The sequence below is a fragment of the Furipterus horrens genome, unplaced genomic scaffold (genome assembly GCF_987537825.1).
Source record: "Furipterus horrens unplaced genomic scaffold, mFurHor1.1.pri manual_scaffold_1, whole genome shotgun sequence".
Classification (NCBI taxonomy): Eukaryota; Metazoa; Chordata; class Mammalia; order Chiroptera; family Furipteridae; genus Furipterus; species Furipterus horrens.
Genome location: NW_028327171.1, coordinates 104,986,728 through 105,004,456, shown reverse-complemented (window position 1 = coordinate 105,004,456; position 17,729 = coordinate 104,986,728). Strand labels below are relative to the sequence as shown.

Sequence of the window (17,729 nt, the reverse complement as noted above, 5' to 3'; positions counted from 1 at the left end):
TTTAGCTTAGATTCATTTGACTTTTGAGTTGTTTTTCTTTAAGATTACTTTTCTCATTCCTACTAACTACTAAATTAGGTGTCATTTTTAAAAAATCAGGTTTAAAAACGTAGATCTACATAACAATGGGATTCTTTATTATCTTATGTATTTGTTGCCAAATCAGGGCCTCTGAAAATTTGAAATTAAATGATTACTTATACAAAGGAAAACTTACACAGCCACAGAGTGATGTTGTAAACCTGTTTCAACCAAATTGCAAAGTACATACCTGATTTAAAATTTCCTTTTGACATAAAATCTCTGATTTTGTGCCTACAAAAAGTACACAGGTTCCTTTTATTTAAAAGAAAACTCTCTCTCCTGTAATACTCACCATATAGAACATGGACCAACTATGGAAACAAAGTTCATGGGTTATGTCTCATTTACCTGGTTTTTAAGGTAATCAGTAACAAATCATTGTGAGTTTAAGAACTTATTGTTAAAAAGATCTGTGCTCTGCCGATATGACTTTAAATTTATTCTGCAATGATATCTGGCATGTTTATTTTGTATTTCCTACTTTAACTTAGATCATTGTTGAATGTGATCATGTCATGGTTAAATATGACCTGACCTGATATGACCCACTGATTTATTATTGCTCAAATCTCCACAACCTTTCTTCAATGATCTAAGTGTGCCAGATTAATCCTATTGATTATATTGACATAGTATAATTTATTTTTTTTAAACACATGGAAAACACCGAAGATTCTGCACAAAGCGACAAAGATTTAAATTTCAGAAACTCTTTGGAATCAGAGAAAAGTGACAAATTAAGTAACTCCAGGTTCCCCAGATACTAACTCCCCCAAGTGACGCGAAGGAATAAACACAAATTTACTAGATATTTTGTTAGTAGTTTTGTCCCACATTTTCTCACCTAAAAATGGAGGTAGTAGTACTAATCAGAGAAGGAAAACTCTGACTCCAAAAAACCTCTGCTGCCTTGCGGCATACCTCTTCAGGGGAAAGGCTAAGGGAGTAAACCCCGACAGAAAATCCGGAGCCGGAGTCCCTAAGGCGGTTTGACGTTGTAGTCAACACCGGCAACTCCTGCGGCGCACCTGAAGCCAAGCTGTGTTGACTCCGTCTTTCCCTTGGACCCTTCAGCTGCGAAGAGAGGGGGGGTCTGCTGCATGGGCAACAGCAGACCCTCCATATCACCCTGCCCAGGCTCTGTAGCTTCAGCTTCACTGGAGAGGACACTCCAGCGACATTGCAAGATGTCGATTCAACACGGGAGGAGACAGATACCGTGTCACTCCTGAGTCGGACTGCACAGCCATTCTCGGCGGTGCAGACAGACTCTTAAGAAGCTACACCATCGTCTCTCGAGACGGACGGCTGCCGACGACGACGATGGAGTACTAACCCTACTGAAGAATTGTGAGGATTAGAAGATACATATGGCACCTAATACAATGTCAAAACATAGTAAGTACTCAAAAAATAGTACATATTACGACTGTTGTAAATCATTGGAATAACCGGAAATCAGAGTTACTATTTGCATTCTAGAATATGTGCTTGCATTCTAGAATATGTGCAGGACAAAAGAAACTAAACAAGGCTGTATAAAAAGTTTAGAGTTGGGATGGACCGTGGGAGAAGGGGTGGGCTGGGTGGGAGGAAGCAATGAGGGAAAAAGTGGGACAATTGTAACAGAAAAACAATAAAAATAAAATTAAGAAGAGGTAAGATGGCGGAGGAGTGAGGAGAGGTTGCGGTTTTAGGCTCCAGAGACCCGTCTGCAGTTTGGTCTAATTGCAGACAGAACATCTCAGTGAGCAGCTGGACATTGGCGGGAGTTGAGCCAAGGCACTGCTGGATTAGAGAAAATCCATCTGGGAACAACCTGTTTAGTGAGGATAGCGGAGAAAAAGGGGACGAAACGGGATTCCTGACTGGGGCGGCTGCCCGAGCTGTGGCGGGAAGCACACAAAGGATTTTTGGCGACCACAGGCTTCCCCAGAGAGGAGTCAGGCGGAGAGCGGATCTCCGCCCACTGGCAGAGACGGGACTCGACCAAGTGGCATTGGCGCTGAAGGACAGGAGACAGCGTGCTGCCGGGCAAGTGAGAACATAATTCTCCTTTATATTTTTCTCTAGTGGACGGTGGAGACGGGAGGAAAGTTTGGGGGTGGTAGGCCGTTCTGGAGGAGCCCAGGCGCAGAGGCCCGCTCATCCACTCCTCAACCCTACCATTGGGTCGCGGGGGCGCACATAGGGAAGTGCTCTCATTCACTGGCCCAGGTGCGCGGGGCCGTGAGTCCAGGCGTCCCTCGGACACTCCCCAACGGACATAAGATCAGTGCCCCAACGGGCACAGGGAGGGCCCACTGAACACGCAGAGGACTGTGCACAGACACCCCTAGACAGCTCCCGTGGGCGCAGGGCCCCAGGCCAGAAAGCAGACCACTAGCGCAGGCTCTGTTTGTGCAGCCCAGACGGGTGGGGGAAGGTGGGCAGCTGCAGCACGGGAACAGCGGGAGGCGGCAACCCACGGACGCTCGATTCCACTGAGCACAAGTGTCCCTGGCCCTGCCCTAAGAGGTGAGAGACCAACTCCCGGAGCTCGGCTCAGCGGGACTGAGGGCACGGGGTGGCGCGCGAGCGCAAAAGCACCTCAGCCCGGGGTCAGTTGGCGCCAATCCCGGGGAAAGCTCTCGGGCCGCCCGCGCGGGCAGGGACACCTCGGCACGAACGCGGAACCACCGCGGCCCAGCGAAGGCAGGAGCCAATCCCGGGGAAAGCGCTCGGGCCGCCCGCGCGGGCAGGGGCACCTCGGCGCGAACGGGGAACCGCCGCAGCCCAGGGAAAGCAGGAGCCAATCCCGGGGAAAGCGCTCGGGCCGCCCGCGCGGGCAGGGGCACCTCGGCGCGAACGGGGAACCGCCGCGGCCCAGAGAAAGCAGGAGCCAATCCCGGGGAAAGCGCTCGGGCGGCCCACGCGGGCAGGGGCACCTCGGCTCGAACGGGGAACCGCCGCGGCCCAGCGAAAGCAGGAGCCAATCCCGGGGAAAGCACTCGGGCCGCCCGCGCGGGCAGGGGCACCTCGGCGCGAACGGGGAACCGCCGCGGCCCAGCGAAAGCAGGAGCCAATCCCGGGGAAAGAGCTCGGCTGCCCGCGCGGGCAGGGACACCTCGGCGCAAACTGGGAACCGCCGCGGCCCGGCAGCAGTGGGCTCCAACCGCGGGGCAAACTCTCGGGCCGCCCGAGAGCGCAGGGGCTTGCGCGCAAGGGCACCTCAACTGGCTCCAGCAAGCAGCAAGGGAGCGCGCCGTGCCGGCAACCGCGGGCGCGCACCATAGCGGCAACCGGGGGCGCACACCAGTCCTGCAAAAAACAAGAACCTCTGACCTGCCACACTAGACCAGCTGCGGACCCAGAAAAAGAAGGCAACACACCAAGGCTAAAACGGAGTAAAAACATCGATTTTTTTTTTCCAAATTTTTTCTCCCAAATTTTTTCTCCCTTGTTCTTTCTTTCTTCTTAATTATTTCTTTTCTTTCCTTCTTTCTTAATTCTTTTCCTGGGGTTTTTTTGGGGGGGTTTTTGGGGGGTATATATATATATATATTTTAATTTTTTTTCTCTCTTTTTTCTTTCTTTCTTCTTTATTCTTTCTTTTCTATCTTTCTTTGTTCCTTTCTTTCTTCCCTTTTGGGTTTTTTTTTAGGGGGGGGGTTGTGGTAAATTTTTTATTTTCTTCTCTTTCTCTCTTCTTTTCTTTCTTCTATTTTCTTGGGGATTTTTTTGGGGGGTGTTTTTCCTTCACCTCTTCCAATAATAACAAACTTTATCTCTAACGTGTTGCATATAACCTCTCCTTCTCATCCTTTCTCTTTAATCGTGGTTTATTCGTTTGTGTGTCTAGCTTAGCCCCCCTATCACTCTAAATAATATAATTACTATATAAACCCAAATACAATACAATCCCACTTTCTTACTATACTATGTATTTTTCTATCCTTTTCTTCTATTTTTATTAACATACAATGTAAATATTACTAACTGGCTTGCACAGTCTCAACTATTATTAATCTATCAACCCCTCTATCAAAAATTAATTTTTCCTCCCCCAAAACAACTCTTATCTATTCTTCTTATAGTATAAAAGCTCAAATCTCTTTACATTTATATTAATACGGGCTAGTTGGCTAACGATAGCAGGATAGAGTGGGGGATACTTTCTGAGGGTGTGGGTCTCCTGCCTGGGCTGTGTGTTTATGTCTTTAACAGCATATCCACAAAAGAACTCAAGACAAAGCAGATAGAGTGACTCTCAACCAAGTAGCCAGAAGGAAGATCCTATCAAAGAACATCTGAAATATAACCGAACAGCATAAACAACGACATAAAGGGTAACTCAAGACCATCAGGCTCAGGATATCAAAGAGACTGCACCACTGAAACTCCCAGACCTTCGATAAAGAATATTACACCACAAAGGAGGGAAGTCAAAGCAGACTACCCCCCCCAAAATAAATAAATAAATAAATAAATAAATAAATAAATAAATAAATAAATAAATAAATAAAAACAAAAAGAATCCAACATGGTAAGACGCAAAAATAACCCCTCAATGAAAAGAAAAGAGGAATCCTCAGAAAGAGAGATAGACGAAATAGACATAGCCCAAATGTCAGACATGGAATTCAAAACAATGGTGGTAAAGAAGCTCAATATACTCGACATCCTTAAAATCAACTATGACAACCTTCAAGGAAGTTACCAGCAGCTCCAAGAAAATTACAGGGAACTGGCAGAGAACTACACCAGCATAAAAAAAGACATAGAAATTGTTAACAGGAACCAGGAAGAACTTAAGAATACAATCTCTGAACTGAAAAACACAGTAGAATCAGTCAAAAGCAGACTTAACGAAGCAGAGGATCGGATTAGTGAGTTAGAAGATAATGTAGAGAAAAACTCCCAGACAATACAGCAAAATGAAAAACGATTGAAAAAATATGAACAAGACGTAAGGGAATTACAGGATAGCATTAGGAAAAATAATTTAAGGATCATTGGAATACGAGAGGGAGAAGAAAGGGAACAGGGAATTGAAAATCTGATAGGAGAAATAGTGACAGAAAATTTTCCGAACCTGATGAGAGGAAGAGCTATGCAAGTCCAAGAAGCACTGAGAGTTCCAATCAAGAGGAACCCCCAAAAACCCACTCCAAGGCACATCATAGTTAAAATGGCAACATTCCAAGACAAAGAGAGAGTCCTAAAAGCAGCAAGAGAAAAGCAGCAAATAACATACAAGGGAGCTCCGATAAGGCTATCAACTGATTTCTCAACAGAAACATTACAAGCCAGAAGGGAATGGTCAAAAATATTTCAAGCAATGAAAAACAAAGGCCTACAACCAAGAATACTCTACCCAGCAAGGCTCTCATTCAAAATAGAAGGTGAAATAAGGAGTTTCTCAGGCAAAGGAAGACTGAAAGAATACATCTCCACCAAACCAGCATTGCAAGAGATGCTAAAGGGACTGTTCTAAGAAAAAAAGAAGAAAAAAACAAGAGAGGAGAGGAACAGAGGTACAAAGGGAAATGAATAAATACACGTCAATAATAACCTTAAATGTAAATGGATTAAATGCTCCAATTAAAAGACATAGGGTAACGGAATGGATAAGAAAACAGAACCCACATATTTGCTGTCTACAAGAAACACACCTCAAAACAAAAGATTTACACAGACTGAAAGTAAAGGGATATAAAAAAATATTCCAAGCAAACGGACCGGAAAAAAAAGCCGGGGTAGCAGTTCTCATATCAGACAAAATGGATTTCAAAGCAAGGACAATAAAAAGAGACAAAGAAGGACACTTCATAATACTTAAAGGAACAATCCATCAAGAAGATATGACTTTGATAAACATATATGCACCCAACATAGGAGCACCCAAATACATAAAGCAAATACTAGAAGACCACAAAAAGGATATCAACAACAACACACTCATAGCAGGGGACTTCAACACTCCATTATCAACAATAGACAGATCATCAAAGCAAAGAAACACCAAGGATATACAGGCATTGAACAACACACTAAACCACATGGATCTAACTGATATATATAGAACTTTTCACCCCAAAGAAGCAAAATATACATTCTTTTCAAGTGCACATGGGACATTTTCAAAGATAGACCACATGATAGGTCACAAAACAAGCCTCAACAAATTCAAGAAAATTGAAATCATATCAAGCATCTTTTCAGATCACAATGCCCTGAAACTAGAAATCAACCTCAGAGAAAAAAATCAAAGACACCCAAACTCATGGAGATTGAATAACATGCTATTAAATAATGAATGGGTTAACAATGACATCAAAGAAGAAATCAAGAAATTTCTAGAAACTAATGATAATGAGCACACAACAACCCAAAACCTATGGGACACAGCAAAAGCAGTCCTGAGAGGTAAGTTTATAGCAATACAGGCATATCTGAAAAGGCTAGAAGAATCTCAAATAAAAAACCTAACCACAATGCTACAAGAACTAGAACAACAACAACAAAGCCTAGGGCAAGAAGAAGGAATGAAATCATCAAGATCAGAGCAGAACTAAATGACATAGAGACTAAACAAACAATCCAAAAGATCAACAAAACTAGGAGCTGGTTCTTCGAAAAAATCAACAAAATCGACAAGCCTCTAGCCAGTCTAATCAAGAAAAAAAGAGAGAATACACAAATAAACAAAATCAGAAATGAAAGAGGAGAAATCACGACTGATACCTCAGAAATACAAATGATAGTTAGAAATTACTTCAGACAACTGTATGACAAGAAATTTGTCAATCTAGAAGAAATGGACAAATTTCTAGAAACATACAACCTTCCAAAACTAAATCAAGAAGAAGTGGAAAGTCTCAACAAACCAATAACAAAAAAGGAAATTGAAACACTAATCCAAAATCTCCCGGCACACAAAAGCCCTGGACTGGATGGCTTCACAGGCGAATTCTACAAAACATTCAGGGAAGAACTAACTCCTATCCTCCTCAAACTGTTCCAAAAAATCCAAGAAGAGGGGAAAATCCCAAACTCTTTCTATGAAGCCAGTATTACCCTAATCCCCAAACCAGGTCAAGACACAACAAAGAAAGAAAACTACAGGCCAATATCACTGATGAACATCGATGCTAAAATCCTCAATAAAATATTGGCAAACAGGATCCAGCAATACATCCAAAAGATCATACATCATGATCAAGTGGGCTTCATTCCAGGGATGCAAGGATGGTTTAATATTCGCAAATCAATAAATATAATACATCACCTAAACAGAATGAAAGACAAAAATCACATGATCATATCAATAGATGCAGAAAAAGCATTTGATAAAGTACAACACCCATTTATGATGAAAACACTCAGCAAAATGGGAATAAAGGGAGCATATCTTAACATAATTAAGGCTATATATGAGAAGCCTGAGGCCAACATCATACTCAATGGACAAAAACTGAAAGCATTCCCCCTGAACTCAGGAACTAGACAAGGTTGTCCACTCTCTCCACTCCTTTTCAACATAGTGTTGGAAGTCCTAGCCACAGCAATCAGACAAGAAAAAGAAATAAAAGGCATCCAAATTGGGAAAGAGGAAGTGAAACTTTCATTATATGCAGATGACATGATAGTATACCTAGAAAATCCTATAAACTCCACTAAAAGACTACTCAATATAATAAGTGAATTTGGCAAAATCGCAGGGTACAAAATAAATATACAGAAATCTAAGGCATTTCTGTACACCAACAATAAAATAGCAGAGACAGAGACAAAAAAGAAAATACCATTTACTATAGCAACAAGAAAAATAAAGTACCTAGGAGTAAACTTAACCAAAGAGATAAAAGACCTGTACACTGAAAATTACATAACATTGAAGAAAGAAATTAAGGAAGAAACAAATAAATGGAAGCAAATACCATGTTCTTGGATGGGAAGAATCAACATCATCAAAATGGCCATACTACCCAAAGCAATTTACAAATTCAATGCAATCCCTATTAAAATACCAATGACATATTTCACAGACCTAGAACAAATACTCCATAAATTCATATGGAACCAAAAAAGACCCCGAATAGCAAAAGCAATCTTGAGACAGAAGAACACAGCAGGAGGAATCACAACACCAGATATCAAACAATACTACAAAGCCACTGTAATCAAAACAGTATGGTACTGGCATAAGAACAGACATATAGATCAGTGGAACAGAATAGAGAGTCCAGAAATAAACCCAGGCCTCTATGGTCAACTAATCTTTGATAAAGGAGGAAGGAACATAAAATGGAGTGAGAAGAGCCTCTTTAACAAATGGTTCTGGGAGAACTGGATAGGGACCTGCAAAAAAATGAAACTAGACCACCAACTTACACCACACACGAGAATAAACTCAAGATGGATCAAAGACTTAAATGTAAGCCGTGACACCATAAAAGTCCTAGAGGAAAACATAGGCAAGAAAATATCAGATATCTCACGTAACAATCTCTTCACGGATACATCTCCTAAAGCAAGAGAAATAAAGGAAAAAATAAATAAATGGGATTACATCAAACTGAAGAGTTTCTGCTCAGCAAAAGAAAACATCAGCAAGATGAAAAGGAAACCAACCATATGGGAAAACATATTTGCCAATGACATCACAGACAGGGGACTGATTTCCAAAATATATAAAGAGCTGATACGACTCAACATCAAGAAAACAAACAACCCAATTAAAAAATGGGCAAGGGACCTGAACAAACACTTCTCCGAAGAGGACATACAGAAGGTCCATAGACACATGAAAAAATGCTCAACATCATTAGCCATCAGGGAGATGCAAATAAAAACCACAATGAGATACCATTTTACACCAGTCAGAATGGCCATCATCAACAAATCAACAAGCAACAAGTGCTGGCGAGGATGTGGAGAAACGGGAACCCTACTGCACTGTTGGTGGGAATGCAGACTGGTGCAGCCACTATGGAGAACAGTATGGAATTACCTCAAAAGATTAAAAATGGAACTCCCTTTTGAACCAATGACTCCACTACTAGGATTATACCCGAAGAATCTTGAAACCCCAATTCAAAAGAACTTATGCACCCCTATGTTCATTGCAGCACTGTTTACAATAGCTAAGTGCTGGAAACAACCTAAGTGCCCATCTGTAGATGAGTGGATCAAAAAACTGTGGTACATTTACACAATGGAATACTATGTAGCAGAAAGAAAGAAGGAACTCCTACCATTTGCAACAACATGGATGGAACTAGAGCGAATTATGCTTAGTGAAATAAGCCAGGCAAAGAAAGAAAAATACCATATGATATCACCTAATACAGGAAACTAAAGAACAACACAAACAAAGGAACTAAATAGAACAAAGAGCAGAATAGCAGTCAATAGGGGGGAGGGGAGAGGGAGAGAAGGGGGATAAGGGAAGGGTTTAATTAAAGAGCCTGTATGAAAGACTCATGGACCTGGACAACGGGGAGGGATATGATTGCGGGAGAGGGGGTGGGTTGGGTGGGGGAGAGAAATTGGGGGAAAAGGGGACAACTGTAATTGAAAAACCAAAATAAAAAAATTAAAAAAAAATAAAATAAAATAAAATTAAAAAAATAAGTTTATGGAGCTTTTAGCAGTTATATCATTTACACATAAATTCAGTGTTTTAGTAGAGTATAAATCCCTCTGATAAGGGACAATGTCCCTCAATTATCCGTTAGGAACTAATAGTATCCAAAAAATCATAAACTCCTATCTCTTGGGCTTGATTGGAGCAACAAATACCAAAGGGTACTCCATGATAAACTAGTGAATATATAAGACATTTCACAGTGTTTCATAGCAAAAAAAGTTTGGGAAACCCTGAATGGGACGATTAAATATTTTCCTACAGAACTTCTTAGAGCTATAATATGCAAATGAGCATTGTAAATGTTCAATATTTTCCAAAATTATTGATCCACAGGATCCTTTTTTGTTGATCATATTAAGGAAATCACTGAAATATACTTTGAGAAACACTAGTTAGACCATTTGCAAGACTTCCATTCAGGTTCTCAGATGCTATAAAACACTCATGTTCAGAAAATAATCTAGCATTAACTTTCCACTGTTTGTAATGATTTTTTATAACTACATAAGGAATATAATTTATTGTAAAAAATTAAACTTAGAAAATACCAAAAATTAAAAAAAAAGTCTCATTATTTCACTGCCTATATATAATGACTGACATTTTGATATTTTCTGACCTCTTTCCTAACATTAAACTTCCAAAAACCACCAACCATCCCTTGCAAAACTTAAGGCTATTAAAAATTGACTTTAAAAATAAGCACTGTATACTCCATAGTCTGTAAATCCCACAAGAATTACTTTAGGTAGAATTATCAATTAACTTAAATTCATATAATACTTAACCAAATAATGCCCAGTAATTCTTCTAAGTATCCCTATTTATAATATTTCTCTTCCTCCCAATCACTGCAATAGCTCTTGATAGTTTTGTTTGTGAACTTTCTGTTTCTGTACCTTAAATACTGGTATTCCTTTGTCCTCTGTCCTAGACTGCCATCTGTTCCCATATTAGTTGTGGTCATGAATTCAAGGGCCCACAGGAGCCAAGCAGGTATTGCAGATGAGTTAAATAGGTTGAATAAGAACTGTGCTAAACTGGATAGCACATTACTAATAAAGGATAGTTGTTACTCATTTCCAGTTAATCATTGACTGCCATGCAAAAATGCTGGACTAGAATGGTCTCATTATGAATCTTTTCATGAAAAGCTGAAAAGCTGAATTTTTATCTCTACTCTACCAATTTTTAAATATTATAAACTAATAATTCAATATTTAAATATTCTGATGGCCAAACAAAACATATCTGTGAATTGGTTACTGTCTACTAGTCTGCTATCTCTTTCCTATATATTCCTCATGCACAATTTCATCTATTCTGATGTTTTCAATGAGAATGTAAATTCTCTTCTCATTTACAATACAATAACGAATAAACAATACAAGAATAAACTCTGTTTTGCATACTCAGAACTGTACACCTACTTCTGCCCCACCCTGTTTACCACTTCCTACCATTCTCCTACACCAATTCCAGGTTAGTGCTTTATAAACACATACAATCAACCAAACTAAAACTGAACTCATTATTTTATTTTCAACCTATTCAATTTCTTGCATTCTTTCACTAAGAGGCACCCTAACCTACACAGTTGCTTAAACCAAACACCTGGGGGGTCACTTCTAATTCTTCCCTGTTATCTTTACATCTTCTCACAATACCCAAGTCTTGTTGCTTCTATCTTTTATTTCTTTAATATGTCAGCTTATCTCCACTCCAAAATTCACCATCATAATTTTTACCAAGAATAACAGTGTTTCCTCTCTTCAATCATTTCTCCATACCCGCATTCAGAATAATCTTCCAAAATGCAAATTTGATCCAGTCAATCCTCTGCTTAAAGCCCTTCAAAGTCTAGCTCTTGGCCTTAGAAAAAGTCTAAACTTCTCAAATTATCTTATAATACCTTTCCTATTGCATATCTAGATTACTTTCTCAGCTTTATCTTTTGCCATCCTCTCCCCCAGCCATTTCAACCAACTAACTTACTTAAAATTGCTGGGCATGAAAAAAAAATTCTCCCACATTCCTTCCTTTAGGCTTCTGTTCCCTCTTCCTACAATAGCCTCTCCCCTTTCCCCAGTTCTTCACTTATCTGACTGAAACTCATCTTTCAGATCTCAGCATAAATGTAACTTACTTCACAGATACTTCTCTGAGACCTCATGTCTATATTAGCTGTCCTTCTCATGGAATTGCCACATTATATTTCCAATACATTGTAACTCCCTTTTTACTTAATCTCATCCTTATTAGAATGGAAGCCCCCAAGAAAACAGAAATTTTGTATTTACTATATCATAGTGCTCAATAAATGTTTAAATGAGTAGCAGTTAAATATTAATACAACCCTTATACTTATTATTTAACTCTGAATTTCATGCTCACATTTTAATATGTAGAAAAAATAGGTTACATTTACTGGAACAGCTATTCCTGTGCTATAAACTGGAATATACTTTCCCAAAGAAATATTTTTAATGTCAGTTTCATTCTATAATACTATTTTATGAGGTGTTCTACAAACATCATCGTTTATATGGAAAGTATCTTCCAGTTTCCAAATATATAAAATTTATATACACATATATAAAATATATATATATATATATATATGGAAAACGGAGTACTTAAAATTTTGAGAATTGCATATAATTACAATTAGGAGACTTCACAAAAATAGAAACAAGTTTAATAATAAATGTTAAATAAAAAGTTTTGCAGGTAAGGACTTAAAAATAATTTCACATATTTCTTAAAGGAAATTCTGCATTTGTCATACTTAGAAAATATATTGTTAAAATTTGTGTCTAAAATTCTATTAAAAATGACTTTTTAATAAAATGCATATTTTTATTGTCCCATATTCTTTACACAAACTAACAGGGAGTAGCATGCCTTTCCTTATGTATCTCAAGAGGTAGAGAGCATTTAAAAGAGTCTGGAAGATTGGAAGTTTGCACTTAAAATTATATCCGTAACAATGAAAATACACTTTTGAAAATCTAGTATGTAAACCAAAAAACAGGAGTTGACTATTTCATGGGTGTGTTCAGAGGTATGTACAACTCTATAAAACACTGGATTTACATAGATGTTAGATTCTATTCTGAAACCAAATTACATGTGTAAGCAATACTATGAAAAATAAAAGCACTTTATTTTACTTCTTTAATTTCTTCTAAGTTTCCCCTCCTTTATAATATACATTTTACAATTCTTCATTAGTCCTGAAATCATAAAGTATAGATTATATAAATATAAATAGGTAAAGTGTAAGTCACTATTTCAGGTAGTACTAATTTGAATTATGAAAAAGATTTGTTAAGTAAATTAATGTGGAAACAGCACCAAAAAAGTGGTAAAATAGTTTATCTGTTCAGATAATAAACTCTTCTTAATTATTTTAGCATCATTCAACTGAACACAAATAATACATCTATTATGGTTTATACTACTATTAAATTTTATAAAAGTTCTATAATTGGATCTCTCAAATTTACTTGTGTTTTTATCATATCCTAAAACAAATATTATGAAAACAAGCGTTCAGTTTAGCCTATTTATTGCTACTATGGGACTAAGATTGTAGAGGGAAAAGCCTTTACCAAATAGCTAAAAAAGTAAATATCTTTTTGGGGAAGACATAATTATTTATAGGATAAATGTTTTTAAAAATACACATACAGAATGCTAAAAAATATATAATCGAAATAACTATAGCAATTATAATTATAATTACAAATGAAAACCCTAAGTCAACAGTAGTGTGTAACTATCATACCAACTCTTTAGTAATATCAGTCATTTAGTAGCCACTCTGTGAAAAGCACCAAAATAAGCCAAGTATGAAGAAAAAGAAAAAAGTAGTGAACAAAGATTCTGCCCTGGAGCAGCTCTTAGTCTAATGACAGAGGAAAAATTATCATTAATAAAAGACCCATTAAGAGATAATAGAAAAAGAATATTGTAACAAGACTATAACTACTAACAACTTTCCCTATTAAGTAATATACGTGTACGTTGAAATATTGGGAATATGGAACAGTGAAGAGTGAAACTTCATGAAAATAGGCTGTTTTAATCAGAGTTTTGGGAAGAATAATTTATGTAACCTATGCAAGAATATGAGACAATGAGCCAGCCTCAAGTCAAAACTTTATCTTATTAAGGAACTAATATGAATAGAGCATAAACATTTATTAAAAAAAAAACTTTTTCTGATTAACCAGAATTGTCTTTGTATATACGACAAATAGATGGCTTAGAATTCCACGAAGTTTCATATGTGGGGGATTTCATATTTTATATGTGAAGAAATGTAAGTATCAGTGTCAAAGTGGTAATTGCCATCAACCACATGCCCAAATAGCTGTATACATCACAGCATAAAAATATTAATAAATTGATTCTACTTTGAACCCAGAAAAATATGTTAATGAGGCAAATAAAGAATAAGCTACCAGCATTTTAAAAAGTAGGTTTACAATTGTTCTTATGGAAAATAATACAATAATAAATAAAAATACAATAATAAACTGTTTTAAATACAACCACACACATACTTTTGCCCAATCCTGTATGTGAACTGATCATGATTACTTTTACATAAAACTAAATGTGGACACATCCACTTGCAATTCTCAATGGAAGTGGCCATATTAAGGTTGACAGTAAAGCATGTGATGAGATTTCCATGTGTAACTTTTAGAATTGATATTTTAACATCAAATTTGATATGCATATCCTTAATTACTTATAGTATTTGGAAAGTCTAAAATTAGCATGTTAATATTACAGTATCTATTTTAAAAAGCCTTAATGGTTTCAAATAATTTTGGCTGAACTTTTTACTCATACTAATAATTTATTAGCTATAGTGTTTTAAATAACTCTGCAATTTGAAATACAAACCATAAGAAAAATTAAGGTAAATAAAGTGATATTCAACTTTAAACTTACAGTTCAATTGCCTTGTTCCACATGATAACATATCCAGAAAGAATGAAAGATTCAATATTTACAATATGTGTATTTCCTCTTTCTGTTCCAACATAGAGCCATTTACTCTGGAAAGGTAGATGACAGTAAGTAATTCTGAAAGAGAGAAAATTATAATTAAAATACCTAAATTTATGTCTGGTCAGCATTATATTTTCTTTACACTTATTCAGTAGTGATAGCTATATAAAGAATAAAATGTACTACATACTGAAGTAGCATTTAGTTATTAGTGAGGATGTAGGATAAATAACAATATATTATTTAAAACCATAATACCACTATTAGATATGTATCTAACTTAGGCACTAATATTTCTAATTCTGGAAACAGCACTACAAGACAGATACACACTTCTGTTTTAAAAAGAAGAAACTGAGGTCAAGATTTTTTATATTTTACTTGGCTAGAACTGACAGCAAATTAACTGGCAAAACAGAGTAAAATCTATTCTTGTTTGGTTTCAGAATTACCACATTTCTATGAAACTACATTGTTTGCTTGTCTTTTCCAATAACATTCAGTTCAAATAAAAATTAGGTAAAACTGAAACATAAATTTCAGAGCTGTCATAGAGTTTGTAGCTCTGTCTACTTAAGATGCTAAATTATCTACTCTTTATTGAGATGCTTGACATCTAAGTAGTATAAAGAAAACTTACAGGGTCAGAGATCCACTATAATATGCCTTTTTTTTTGTTGTTTTGTTATTGTTCTGCCTCATCTTCACAATGGGCTTTCTGACCAACTCTAGGAGCCTATTGCATAGCCAGAGCAACCATGACTACTATAATGAAATCTGGAAATTTAACAGCCTTCTCTTCACAATATCATCAGTCTTACTGGTTTGGCCTACTCATACTCTTAATCACTCTTAAAAAAACAGGGATAAGTTCACAGTTATTCCTTGCAAGAACTTGTTATTGAATCATAGTATTTCCTAGAGTTTACTAAGACAAAAAGCTAGTAAATTGCTAGAAGAGCTAGATAAATTTTGATGCCAAGAGAAGCAGACTAATTTTAAGAAAAAGAAATGCATATGGTCAATTCCCAATAAGATTCCATCACATACCTATTTATTTATTTATTGTTCATTTTTTATTGTATTTTTCCATTACAATTTATCCCCCTTACCCGCTTCCACCTTTACCTGCCATTTTTCCCTCCACAATCACCACACTGTTGTTCATGTCCATGAATCCTTTTTCTTTTTTGTTCAATCCCCCCACACCCTAAAACCCACCCAGAGATCTCAGCCTGCTCTCTATCTATTGGCCTGTCTATATTTTTATTGTTATTTCAGTTTGTTCATTAGATTCCACATATGAATGGTATCACATGGCATTTGTCTTTCTCTGATTGGCTTATTTCATTTAGCATAATGTTCTCCAAGGCCATCCATGCAGCCACAAAGTGTAAAATTTTATTCTAACAGGTATACCTAATACATAGAAAAAACACAAGGAGGCAGCCAAAATGGGAAGACAAAGAAACAGGTCCCAAATGAAAGAATAAGAAAATTTTCCAGAAGAAGAGCTAAATGAAATGAAGGCAAGCAATTTATCAGATATAAAGTTCAAAGTAATGATTATAAGGATGCTCAAAGGCATCCTTTTTTGTGGATTTTGTAGACATGCTTATTCTAAAATTTATATGAAAAGTCAAAGAAATTAGAATAGCTTAAGCAATTGTGAAAAAGAATAAAGTAGGAAGAACCTGTCTACCTAATTTCAAGGCCTAATATACAGCTACAGTAATCAAGACTGTGTGGCATTGGCAGAGGGATGGACACATAGATAAATGGAAAAGAATAGAGAACACGGAAAAATAAACCCACTTAATGTATGTCCAACATGCTTTTGACAAATGTGCGAGGCAATTCAATGAAAGAGGTCAACAGATGGTACTGAAAAACTGGATATCTACTGAGACAAAAATTAATTTCCAGCTAAACTTCAAACCTTACATAAAAATTAACTCAAAACAGAGCATACACTTTACATGTAAAATATAAAACTTAAAAAAATAGAAAACTTTTGGGATCTTGCAACAAATTCTTATATTTTATGCAGAAGTATGACCCATAATGAAAGAATTAATACACTGGGCTTCATAAAAATTTTAAATATTTTCTCTATGAAAGACCCTGTTAACAGGGTCTTAACAAATTATTGACTAGGAGGAAATATTTGCAAACCACATATCCAACAAAGGACTAGACTATCTAGAATAAATATTAAAATTCTCAAAATTGAATAGTTAAAAAAAGAAGAGAAAGGCCTAATGAACTGAGAATCATTGTTTTTATTGAAGTCGCAGGAAAAACTACAACCAAAAATCTCTGTATAAAAAGTTCTTAGAAAAAACAAAAATCAAAGGAGACAAAAATCAAGGACACTAGAGAAATTAGAAGCAGAACACCAAATACAGAAAAAATAATACAAGTAATTTCATATCTGAAAATCACAGCCTACATAGTGAATTTTACTTGAAAATCATATAAAATGACTCTATGCTTTCCTCAACATTATATAATACAATTTATGATCAGTGATAGCAAGGGCTATTAATATGCCTAAAATGTGAATGTTTGATTTTATTTTTCAGATCATCCATTACAGAAATCAAAACAGTTTCTCTTCCACATTTAGGTTTAAAATGAGATTTGAAGGGAGTCATCCATTAGAAGTGGCTGAAATATCTAAATCTAATTCTTAAAAATCTAAGGCTGATTGCTGTTTTTAAAGATTGTAGGACCAAAGGCTGAAGGTGCTTTTAAAAAACACTAAAATTTATAGCATAAACTACATTTATATGGCATAAGCATATATAGAAACTTACATAATTAAATGGAAATTTAAGAGGATTTAGAGTTCCAAAAGATGCTTGGTTAAATTTTCCTTTATACATTTAATCCTCTTGTTCACCATACGTTTAAAGATATTTTTCCCCTCCACAAAAAATTGTGATAGTTAATGATTATTCTCTAGTCAAGAGTGTCAGTG

The 17,729-nt window shown here is 36.7% G+C and overlaps 1 protein-coding gene across 5 annotated transcripts in view; it reads right to left on the bottom strand.

Annotated features, from left to right (window-relative positions):
- Positions 1 to 17,729, bottom strand: part of STXBP5L (syntaxin binding protein 5L) — a 344,728-nt gene that overhangs the window by 246,042 nt on the left and 80,957 nt on the right. For all 5 annotated transcript variants that reach the window (XM_090265844.1, XM_090265853.1, XM_090265871.1 and 2 more), the window contains exon 5: positions 14,687 to 14,821. In XM_090265844.1, coding sequence (XP_090121970.1) covers positions 14,687 to 14,821 — 135 coding nt within the window. The remainder of the gene's footprint in view (positions 1 to 14,686; positions 14,822 to 17,729) is intronic.